Below are 12566 nucleotides of genomic sequence, written 5' to 3'. Positions count from 1 at the left end.
CCTCTGGTGAGGGCGATGACCTCTGGAATCTACAAGAAGTAACATGTTGCATTAACTATATCTTCCTCCTTATCACTTTTGTGCATCCTCCGTATCTCTTCTCCCTAACGTCAACACCCTTGTTATGCAGCGCTGTATGACCCACGTGGATCTGCTAGCTTTGTTATGCATCTCTGTATGACCCACGTGGTTCTTGCTTTGTTATGCAGCGTTGTATGACACACGTGGCTCTAGTTTTTTTGTTTTTTTTAATGCGTATACTCAGTGGGAGTTTTGATGTGTATTTCTTGTGGATCTGCTGACTTACTCGGGTAGACAGTCTTTTGAGAACATTGTTGAGTCTCCTGTGTTGTATCTGTTGTATCTGACATGAGTACTACCATGCCTAGTTTCTTTGTACTCCGTCTATCCTAGTTAGTAACTGGACTTCCGTAATTTCATGAGTTCTGTCATGCCTTAGAGCTTATTTATACTCAGTCTATCTTAGTAGCTGGACTTACGTTGTTTCATGAGTACTGTCATGCCTAGAGCTTCTCTGTACTCAGTTTCCGTAACCTTACGCTAAACATTTCTATTACATATTTCTGCATATGCGTGTTCTCCATGCCTAAATATTGAACCACTGTGTTTGCTTCAGCAGTATATTTTATACTGTGCAAGGTGTCAGTGTTGCAATAAGTTACGCACACAGCATGAACAATTTCCTCATACACATTAGTAGGTATACTTAAGTGAATTCACATGGTAGGCAAGATTTTAACTTTGTACCAAAACAAATTTAGCATCCTTCTAACAGAACATTGCTAAGCATAGTGTCATTTAATATTGCTTAACCATACTCAGCTTGTCTAAGGTCAACCAAAGTATACGTGCTTGTAAAACACACGGGCCCTAGTAGGTGCTAAATTAATTTACATATATTTATTGGACTGGAGAGAATAAGTGTCATCAGTTGAAAATTAGCAGTGTAAGACTATATTGATAACGTCAAAAGTTATACTTTATATTTTACAAGAACTACAGTACAAGGAATATTGATGTTGACAGATTATTGAAATAGTGATAATATACAATACCTTTAAAACGCTTAGTTATGAGTGTAATGATAATTTAAAACGGTTTATCAGTTTAAGAGCTTCATGGAGTGTATACTTGCAGCTAAGTGACAGTGAAGAAAGTGTGCTGCAGGTGGATGTACTGGACGACACCTCTGGTGGAGAGGCAGAGGCAAGGCTCCCAACACCGCCTCCTGCACCTGCTAATCCTCACACCACTCCTGACTCTCAGGTCAGTCACTCCACTACCTATCTACAAGACCCCTTTTTAGGATTATTAGCTAAGGGTAACCCAATAAAGGTAAATACCGGAGATTATTTCCATGTGTCCTCTTCTAGGATGCGACGCACAAAAGTCTACTAACATCCAAATATCTAAAAGAACAAGGTACAATACCGTGACAGGAACAATATATAGATAACCCGCACACAGAGAAAAATCTTAGAACGTTTCTCTTTCTTATGTGTGGGCTATTTGTGTATTGATCCAAGTATCTGTTCACTTCTAGGTGAATATGGGCAGGAAGTGTAAGGAGACTTGTATATACGGCATAACCTACCTGGGAATCGAACCCGGGTACTTTCAGCCGTGAGCAGAACGGTCTGCCACTGAGCTACTGACCAAGCTGAGTAACAACATACACACTAAACACACCTTCAGCATCATTATTATTCCAGGTGAGACATCATCATTAGATGCAGCATTCAACTATTTCTTCACGAGAATTACTTAGTAATAAAAATAGAGAGGACGTACTGTTAACAGCATATTAAAGTGGCCTCAGGAGTGTGTGTATTTGTACTCACCTAATTGTGGTTGCTGGGGTCAATTCACAGTTCCTGACCTTGCCTTTTCACTGGTCATTACTAGGTCACTCTTCCTGCTCCATGAGCTTTATCATACCTCTTCTTAAAGCTATGTATGGATCCTGCCTCCACTACATCACTTTCCAGACTATTCCACTTCCTGACAACTCTTATGACTGAAGAAATACTTCCTAACATCCCTATGACTCACCTGAGTCCTCAGCTTCCAATTGTGACTCCTAGTTGCTGTCCCATCTCTGGAACATCCTGTCTCTGTACACCTTGTTGATTCCTCTCAGTATTTTATGTCATTATCATATCCCCCCCCCCCCTATCCTGTCCTCCAGTGTTGTCAGGTCAATTTCCCTTAACCTCTCCTCATAGGACATACACCCTTAGCTCAGGGACTAGTCTTGTTGCGACCTCTGTATTTTGTGTGTGTGTGTACTCGCCAAATTGTGGCTGCAGGGGTCGTGTGTATGTGTAAGTGATCACACCGGGCATCACACACTAGAGTGATTCCCCACCCTAAAAAAAATCACTATTACTCATTCAATAGCTGTTTTGCCAGAGATGTGCAGATATCACAATTCAAATGACCTGAACTACATCATCATCACCCCTCCTTCAGAATGCAGGCACTATACTTACCACCACCAAGATTCAAGTCCAGGTAACCTGTTTCCCTTCATAATTGTTACAGTACCTTATTCACACTCCAACAGCATGTCAAGCCATAAAAACCACTTTCCTCCACTTTATCGTACTGAACACGCTCATCCAAGCATGTTAGAGGTTCAAGCCCTTAGCACTCAAAACTTTAACCCCCCCCTCCCTCTTTTCTGGGATGACTCCTACCCCTTCTTCCTTCCACCCCAGATTTATACACTCTCTTGGTCATCTAGTTCTGCTTCATCCTCTCTAAATACCCAAACCAACTCAACAAACTCTCCTCACTCTGAATTCTTTACATTATATTTATACTACACATTGTACTCAAGCATAACATTTTCACTTTCTCCAACTTTTTGCTGCAGTGTTCAAAGCCCATGCCTCACACCCTGGTACATTCCCCTTTTGCCTTCATAAACCTCTTTCTTTCCACCCCCCCCCCACACACTCTCTCTCTCTCTCTCTCTCTCTCTCTCTCTCTCTCTCTCTCTCTCTCTCTTACACTTACACTTACTCACTCACTTAAAAGGAACAACACAGTAGTCTTACCTGCAGTGAAACAAAAGTTGAGCACTGCAGTAGGCATACTGACCCATGCTCAGAAACTCCAGCTATCACTGTACTCACACATACACATCTCTTATTATTAAATGGGTACTTTATGCTTCTTTCATATCCAGATTAACGTAGCTTCAGATCATCAAATTTACAAGGGACTTTTTGTTCATCAATTATCTTTCATGGTTTGCCAAATTTAAGAAGAAACATACTCATTAAACAGTCAACATTTTTTTGTTTAAGTTATTGAAATCGGGGTTCCTGGTTAGGCTGAGAAAACCCACAAGTTAATTAAACTACATGAAACAGATTGGCCATATGTTTCGACTTATAACTAAGGTTCTCTCCAGTAGGCTATAAAAGAAGCAGGGAGCCCATTTATACAGGAAAAGTGTGTTAGTATGAGTATAGATTGTAGTTCTTGGGGCTGGGTATTGGGCCATACAGCTCATGGGGGAAATGGGAGGCAATCAGTTCGGATCTAAGAAAGAGGAAGCATGCTAGATCAGTTGACATAACCCCTTACCCAAAGTGTCAACCCTCCTTTACCTATATAAACATGTTCCCTATTCACTTTTTTTGTATATGCTGAAGATGACCTTAGTGGAGGCCAAAATCAGCACTCTCTCATGTGTGGGGGTTTTCTCTCAACAATGACATTTTGATATAGAGTTCTTAAGAATTCTTGCAGATTGTTGGAGCTTCATTTACAGTGTAATTTCTTGTAGATAGGTACAGTCTTAACTATTCCTACTTCAGTGTGATGTAACTTAAACATTTTCATGGCTCCTAAATAGCAATGCTTCACCTACTTCAGGGTATGGTTGTGGCACAAGCTGAGGCGTCAAATGTGAACGCAGCATGTGAAGCTTGGTCAGGGTCTCCTGTCCCTGATACTCCCATCTCACCCGTCCATCAGCCACAAAGTGCTGCTACTTCATCAAGTATATTTTCAGTGATTAGCTCAGCAAGAACTCGAACCTCACCTTTTTCGAGACTCTCACATTCTAGTCAGGTTGCTCCATCGTCACCGATGACACAATCATCAAATCCTCCAACACCTCAGTTAGATACAGGTAAAGGTAACAAATATTTTATTAATTATTTTATAACTTAATAAGATCATAAGTTGGGTATTACAGTAATTATTGCAGTGAGCTATCATAAAGTTCCTGTATACAGCCTCTTCTCACTTAGTTACGTACTCGTTTACTGACACCTCGGACTTACGATGGGCTCTCTCACCAGTATGCATGCCTAAATAACGTATATTAGAGCTGATTTCCATTCTGTTTATTAAAATATACAGTACACTACTGTATAAATGTTTAAAAATATACCAGAAATGTTATAAATGGTGCAAAGGTGACATTAAAACAATATCAAAGATAGTTGACACAAACCAGCTACCATTATAATATGCTCCTCACTTAGCGATGAATTCGTTTACCAATGTGGTCTTAGGAATGGAACTCTGTTGTTAAGTGAGGAGAGGCTGTATATAGAAATTTTTTGTAAATAAGATTGAAAAAGTGCTTCAAAAATTGAATAACATGTGCTAAGAAGGCCTTTCCATGAGCCATTCTATTTTGGATGTACTTTTTCAATTGCATTTATGAAAAATTGCATTATATAGAGAAGCTTGTGAGAGACATTACTGTATGTAGTAGGTTGGTAGATAGCAACCACCCAGGGAGGTACTACCGTCCTGCCAAGTGAGTGTAAAACGAAAGCCTGTAATTGTTTTACATGATGGTAGGATTGCTGGTGTCTTTTGTCTGTCTCATAAATATGCAAGATTACAGGTATGTCTTGCTACTTCTACTAACACTTAGGTCACACTACACATACATGTACACGTTTATTTATACACACTCATCTGAGTTTTCTTTGATTTTATCTTAATAGTTCTTGGTCTTATTACTTTTCCTTTTATACCCATGGGGAAGTAGAATAAGAATCTTTCCTCTGTAAGCCATGCGTGTTGTAAAAGTCAACTAAAATGCCGGGAACAATGGGCTAGTAACCCCTTTTCCTGTAAAGATTACTAAAAAGAATAAGAAGAAGAAAATTGTCAAAGTGGGAAGTCTGAATGTGCGTGGATGTTGTGCAAATGATAAGAAAAGAGATGATTGTGGATATGTTATGAATGAGAAGAAGCTGGATGTCCTGGCTTTAAGTGAAACAAAGCTGAAGGGGGTGGGAGAGTTTCAATGGAAAGGAATAAATGGGATTAGGTCAAGGGTTTGGAATAGAGTTAGAGCTAAAGAAGGAGTAGCAATAATGTTGAAGGATAAGCTATGGCAGGAAAAGAGGGACTATAAATGTATTAATTCAAGGATTATGTGGAGTAAAATAAAGATTGGATGTGAAAAGTGGGTTATAATAAGTGTGTATGCACCTAGAGAAGAGAGACGTGTAGAGGAGAGAGAGAGATTTTGGGAAATGTTGAGTGAATGTGTGGGGAGTTTTGAATCAAGTGTGAGAGTAATGGTGGTTGGGGATTTCAATGCTAAAGTGGGTAAAAATGTTATGGAGGGAGTAGTAGGTAAATTTGGAGTGCCAGGGGTAAATGTAAATGGGGAGCCTTTAATTGAGCTATGTGTAGAAAGAGATTTGGTTATAAGTAATACATATTTTATGAAAAAGAGGATAAATAAATATACAAGGTATGATGTAGCACGTAATGAAAGTAGTTTGTTAGATTATGTATTGGTGGATAAAAGGTTGATGGGTAGGCTCCAGGATGTTCATGTCTATAGAGGGGCAACTGATATATCGGATCATTATTTAGTTGTAACTACAGTTAGAGTAAGAGGTAGATGGGAAAAGGGGAAGGTGGCAACAACAAGTAAGAGGGAGGTGAAAGTGTATAAACTGAGGGAGGAGGAAGTTCGGGTGAGATATAAGCGACTATTGGTAGAAAGGTGGGCTAGTGCAAAGATGAGTAGTGGGGGGGTTGAAGAAGGTTGGAATAGTTTTAAAAATGCAGTATTAGAATGTGGGGCAGAAGTTTGTGGTTATAGGAGGGTGGGGGCAGGAGGAAAGAGGAGTGATTGGTGGAATGATGAAGTAAAGGGTGTGATAAAAGAGAAAAGGTAGCTTATGAGAGGTTTTTACAAAGCAGAAGTGTTATAAGAAGAGCAGAGTATATGGAGAGTAAAAGAAAGGTGAAGAGAGTGGTGAGAGAGTACAAAAGGAGAGCAGATGATAGAGTGGGAGAGGCACTGTCAAGAAATTTTAATGAAAATAAGAAAAAATTTTGGAGTGAGTTAAACAAGTTAAGAAAGCCTAGGGAAAGTATGGATTTGTCAGTTAAAAACAGAGTAGGGGAGTTAGCAGATGGGGAGATGGAGGTATTAGGTAGATGGCGAGAATATTTTGAGGAACTTTTAAATGTTAAGGAAGAAAGGGAGGCGGTAATTTCATGCACTGGTCAGGGAGGTATACCATCTTTTAGGAGTGAAGAAGAGCAGAATGTAAGTGTGGGGGAGGTATGTGAGGCATTACGTAGAATGAAAGGGGGTAAAGCAGCTGGAAATGATGGAATCATGACAGAAATGTTAAAAGCAAGGGGGGATATAGTGTTGGAGTGGTTGGTACTTTTGTTTAATAAATGTATGAAAGAGGGGAAGGTACCTAGGGATTGGCAGAGAGCATGTATAGTCCCTTTATATAAAGAGAAAGGGGACAAAAGAGATTGTAAAAATTATAGAGGAATAAGTTTACTGAGTATACCAGGAAAAGTGTACGGTAGGGTTATAATTGAAAGAATTAGAGGTAAGACAGAATGTAGGATTGTGGATGAGCAAGGAGGTTTCAGAGTGGGTAGGGGATGTGTAGATCAAGTGTTTACATAGAAGCATATATGTGAACAGTATTTAGATAAAAGTAGGGAAGTTTTTATTGCATTTATGGATTTAGAAAAGGCATATGATAAGAGTGGATAGAGAAGCAATGTGGCAGATGTTGCAAGTAGTATATGGAATAGGTGGTAAGTTACTAAATGCTGTAAAGAGTTTTTATGAGGATAGTGAGGCTCAGGTTAGAGTGTGTAGAAGAGAGGGAGACTACTTCCCGGTAAAAGTAGGTCTTAGACAGGGATGTGTAATGTCACCATGGTTGTTTAATATATTTATAGATGGGGTTGTAAAAGAAGTAAATGCTAGGGTGTTCGGGAGAGGGGTGGGATTAAATTATGGGGAATCAAATTCAAAATGGGAATTGACACAGTTACTTTTTGCTGATGATACTGTGCTTATGGGAGATTCTAAAGAAAAAATGCAAAGGTTAGTGGATGAGTTTGGGAATGTGTGTAAAGGTAGAAAGTTGAAAGTGAACATAGAAAAGAGTAAGGTGATGAGGGTATCAAATGATTTAGATAAAGAAAAATTGGATATCAAATTGGGGAGGAGGAGTATGGAAGAAGTGAATGTTTTCAGATACTTGGGAGTTGACGTGTCGGCGGATGGATTTATGAAGGATGAGGTTAATCATAGAATTGATGAGAGAAAAAAGGTGAGTGGAGTCAAAAAATGTTATCTATGGAGGCAAAGAAGGGAATGTATGGAATTATAGTAGTACCAACACTCTTATATGGGTGTGAAGCTTGGGTGGTAAATGCAGCAGCGAGGAGACGGTTGGAGGCAGTGGAGATGTCCTGTCTAAGGGCAATGTGTGGTGTAAATATTATGCAGAAAATTCGGAGTGTGGAAATTAGGAAAAGGTGTGGAGTTAATAAATGTATTAGTCAGAGGGCAGAAGAGGGGTTGTTGAGGTGGTTTGGTCATTTAGAGAGAATGGATCAAAGTAGAATGACATGGTAAGCATATACAGTGGAACCTCAAAAATCGAACGTATCACATATCGAACGCTTCGAAAATAGGGCCATTTTTTCGGACATACTGTGTCCCTATTATCGAACGCGCCCCTATTTTTGGACCGCCGGGTACGGGACCTGTCTGCCGCCCGCTCTGTCTGCGTCCCTACGCAGGCGCCGTGAGCAGTCTAGCTTTGTTTATGCTTGAGTGAACACTAACCTGCGCTCTCATTCACGCATTTTACGATTACAGTGGACCCCCGCATACTGTTGGCATCACATAACGTTAAATCCGCATACCGATACATTTTATCGCTAAGATTTTGCCTCGCATACCGCTAAAAAACCCGCTCAACACTATTCGTCTGAGAGGCGTCTAATGTGCGGCCTGAGCCAGCCTCACATGTTCCGCCGGTGGCATTGTTTACAAGCCAGCCTCCGCGGTAACATCCAAGCATACAATCGTAACATTTCGTATTATTACAGTGTTTTTGGTGATTTTATCTGCAAAATAAGTGACCATGGGCCCCAAGAAAGCTTCTAGTGCCAACCCTGTGGTAAAAAGGGTGAGAAATATTATCGAAATACTGTGGTACCATGGTCAACTGCTGCTGCTGCTGCTGCTGTAGCACTGTCAGCTGCTGCTGCTGCTGTAGCACCGTCAGCTGCTGCTGCTGCTGTACCACCATCAGCTGTTGCTGCTGCTGCACTGTCAGCTGCTACTGCTGCTGTAGCACTGTCAGCTGCTGCTGCTGCTGTAGCACTGTCAGCTGCTGCTGCTGCTGTACCACTGTCAGCTGCTGCTGCTGCTGTAGTACCATCTGCTGCTGCTGCTGCTGCTGCACTGTCAGCTGCTGCTGCTGCTGTAGCACTGTCAGCTGCTGCTGCTGCTGTAGCACTGTCAGCTGCTGCTGCTGCTGTACCACCGTCAGCTGCTGCTGCTGCTGCTGTTGTAGTACCGTCTGCTGCTGCTGTAGCATTGTCTGCTGCAGCTGTAGCATTGTCTGCTGCTGCTGTAGCACTGTCAGCTGCTGCTGCTGCTGCACTGTCAGCTGCTGCTGCTGTAGCACTGTCAGCTGCTGCTGCTGCTGTAGCACTGTCAGCTGCTGCTGCTGCTGCTGTAGCACCGTTGTTGGTGTGGCTTATTGAGAATACCAAGAAACAATTAACCCCAGAGGGGTCAGTGTCATCGAAGACTGTCTAACTTATTTCCATTGGGGTCCTTAATCTTGTCTCCCAGGATGCAACCCACACCAGTCGACTAACACCCAGGTGAACAGGGAAAAACGCCTGGAACTAGTGCTCATATTGGTGAATTTAAAGCCAGCAAAGGTTGGTTTGAGAGATTTAAGAATCGTAGTGGCATACACAGTGTGATAAGGCCTGTTCTGGAAGAAAATGCCAAACAGGACCTACAGTACTCAGGAGGAAAAGGCACTCCCAGGACACAGTGTCTCATCAGTCATTGCTGCATCTTCAATAAAGGTAAATGTCATTTATTCTTCATTTAGTAGAGTAGTACATGCACAATATATACTGTGCATGTACTACTCTACTATTGTGCATGTATCCTTCTCTTTGTGTGTAGGAAAATGTATATTTCATGTGGTAATTAATTAAGTAATTAATGTGGTAATTAATCTCTATAAAATGTATTTTTTGTGTGAATATTTTTGGGGTTTCTGGAACGGATTAATTGTATTTCCATTATTTCTTACGGGAAATATTGCTTCGAATTTCAGACTTTTTGAATTTAGAACTAGCTCCTGGAACGGAGTAAGTTCGATTTTTGAGGTTCCACTGTAAATCTGTAGGGGAAGGAAGGCAGGGTAGGGGTCGTCCTCGAAAGGGTTGGAGAGAGGGGGTAAAGGAGGTTTTGTGGGCGAGGGGCTTGGACTTCCAGCAAGCGTGCATGAGCACGTTAGATAGGAGTGAATGGAGACGAATGGTACTTGTGACCTGACGATCTGTTGGAGTGTGAGCAGGGTAATATTTAGTGAAGGGATTCAGGGAAACCGGTTATTTTCATATAGTCGGACTTGAGTCCTGGAAATGGGAAGTACAATGCCTGCACTTTAAAGGAGGGGTTTGGGATATTGGCAGTTTGGAGGGATATGTTGTGTATCTTTATATGCTTCTAAATTGTTGTATTCTGAGCACCTCTGCAAAAACAGTGATAATGTGTGAGTGTGGTGAAAGTGTTGAATGATGATGAAAGTATTTTCTTTTTGGGGATTTTCTTTCTTTTTTGGGTCACCCTGCCTTGTTGGGAGACGGCCAACTTGTTGAAAAAAAAAAAATTACAAAATGCACTAAACCAGAAAGGGTCATGCAGACATTGTTTTTAAGTCAAATGGAGAGGTTGGGGGAGGGGGAGGGTAGTCTTTGGAGTCAGTCCTAGGAAGGAGAGACAAGGTCCAGTTCCTAGGATCAAGAGTCCCTTTCCAAAGGCATGAGACACCCCTTGAAGAGGGAAAAGAGTTGAGAATTAAGATCACATTTCATGTTGAAAAGGCACATTCCTGGAAGAAAGAAAGGGTTGAGCATTAAGATCTTGTTTCATAGTGAGAGTAAGGAATTTCAGTGAGAAGGCATCAAGGTTTGCCTATGTTCATAGAGTCTTGAACAGTAGTGGATCCTTTACAGAGAAATACATGTATGCAATTGTAAACAGAATTAAAGTTAAGACCATTTATTACATGTTTACACTATAATTAGTGTTTAGCTCAAGAAAGGAGACAGTCCACAGCTTTTGAAGCATTCTGTCCCTTTTCTCTCTTTTTTTTTTTTGTACTGGTTTAAAATTAACTTTTTCACTATCTCCCACATACATCTATGTGGGAGACAGTGCTCATATAAATCTAAGTCTTAATCTCAGTGCCCTCAAATATGTTGCAAGTGGTAAACTTTGGGCTAGACCATATAAAAACAACCTTTGCAATGCAGTGCATGTGAAAAACAAAACCCCTGACCTTGTGTTTGGTTTAAAATAGTGACTTTGAGGTGCTTTTATAGTTTTATTGGCTGTTGCTGGTGCTGCAAAGTAGCTTGAAATAAGCCTCAAATTGGTAGAAATTTCAGATTTTTTTGCCTGAAAAAAAAATCTTGCAGAAGGGTAGGGGGCTTCCCCTACCTCCAAGTCTGTTTTATGGATTTTTAATAGGTCTGCTTCAGTGTATTGGGACGGTCTAAATCATAGCTAAACATTCTTGGTTATTAATCCGGGAGATGAAACATTATTTTTTTTGTGTGTGATGGATTCCAGATGGTGGGCGAGTGTTATATAAGAGTCCTGGAATGTGATTAATGTACTGAAGTAAGGTTGCTTTGGTGCCTCCAGTGTTTATTTTGGACTGTTTTATAATTGGAATTTGTTGAATTTTGTGTAAAATTCACCAAATTACAGAATTCTATGCACTTATAGGATAGTTCTGATAACTGAATGGGTAGTTTCTTGTGCTCAGTCAGTAGAATGGAAGGCTGATGAAATAACTTGGATTTGGATTAAATTGAGCAGTAGAACTGACTTAAAATAGGACTTATAGTGTATGAAACTACTGATCAGATTGCCAATTTTGTGCCTGCACACTTCCATAAATTTTTGAATTTTTGGCATCATTACCTTAGACAAAGATTCTCTACCATTTCAAAAATATTTTTTTTTTTTAAAAATCATGATACTTATCAACACTTAATTTTGGGGGTCATGACAGTGAAAGTGTTAAATACTATTTCAACACCTTTATTGGGGTTAGCACTTTTTCTGACAATTATTCATCATTTTCTGCAGCAAGTTGTCGCAGGATCTTTGGACAAGCTTGAAGTTATGGCAACTTTGTGTAGAAATAAACATCTTAATTATTATTATTATAATCATGGGAAATCCTATGGGTTTAGTGCTCCACCATGATTATAATAATATCATGGGGAAGCGCTAAACCCATAGGATTATACAGCGCCTGGGGGGGAATGATGGAAGGCATTCAGGCTTAATTGAGGGAACTGGAGCACAGATCCCATTCTCTAGATCAAGAGCCCCTCACCAGCATCAAGGAACCTCCCTTGAGGGGGTAGACATCTTAAACAAATGCTTGAAATTTGTTTTCTCTCCTAATCACTACACTATTTGTATACTCCATGAATCTGTACTGTACTGCTGTCTGGTATTACAGTAACACTGTCTATTTTATGTACAGGAACGCCCGTGAACGAAGCTGAAAATTCCGGATATATTTGTGATAATACAAACAAAAATGATATTGAAGTATCATCTGTATGTTCTGAGGATTTTAGTGATGCTGTAAGTACTCATAGTGCCTTAGGAACCATAGATGTTGAAGCTGGAATGGAAAGCAAAGAACCTACCAATGTGAATAGTGCCACAGATTGTGTATACACAGTTACTTTTGATGAGGTAAGTTACTAAATTACTCTTGAAAGTGAACAGTAATATAATTTAATTTTGCTGCAATAAACTATAGTAAAAATAGTACATGATACCAACAAGGTTGTTGAAACAAAAATCAAACTCTATTGGATCTTGGAGGTCCCAGAACCAAAACGTTTCCAATAAAATGCCCTAGTGATTGCATTTTGTCTTTTCCCAACATTTTATTTTGTTATGACTTCCTCTTAAGATCAAGAAATAAAGTATC

The 12566-nt window shown here is 40.2% G+C and overlaps 1 protein-coding gene across 3 annotated transcripts in view; it reads left to right on the top strand.

The window, feature by feature from the left end:
* Positions 1 to 242: 242 nt before the first annotated feature.
* The window catches only part of LOC138854551 (uncharacterized), a 30170-nt gene continuing 17846 nt past the window's right edge, over positions 243 to 12566 (top strand). The window contains exons 1-3 of one of the 3 annotated variants that reach the window (XM_070098469.1): positions 243 to 1287; positions 3910 to 4168; positions 12108 to 12325. In XM_070098469.1, the coding sequence (XP_069954570.1) occupies positions 3913 to 4168; positions 12108 to 12325 (474 nt within the window). In that variant the 5' untranslated portion in view covers positions 243 to 1287; positions 3910 to 3912. Of the gene's footprint in view, positions 1288 to 1404; positions 1734 to 3909; positions 4169 to 12107; positions 12326 to 12566 lie in introns of those variants that run through there. The other 2 variants (XM_070098471.1, XM_070098470.1) reach the window with 2 other exon arrangements.

The sequence above is a fragment of the Cherax quadricarinatus genome, chromosome 62 (assembly GCF_038502225.1).
Source record: "Cherax quadricarinatus isolate ZL_2023a chromosome 62, ASM3850222v1, whole genome shotgun sequence".
NCBI classification, from domain to species: Eukaryota; Metazoa; Arthropoda; class Malacostraca; order Decapoda; family Parastacidae; genus Cherax; species Cherax quadricarinatus.
Note: the sequence above shows the minus strand (reverse complement) of the source record. Positions and strands in the feature narration are given on the sequence as shown.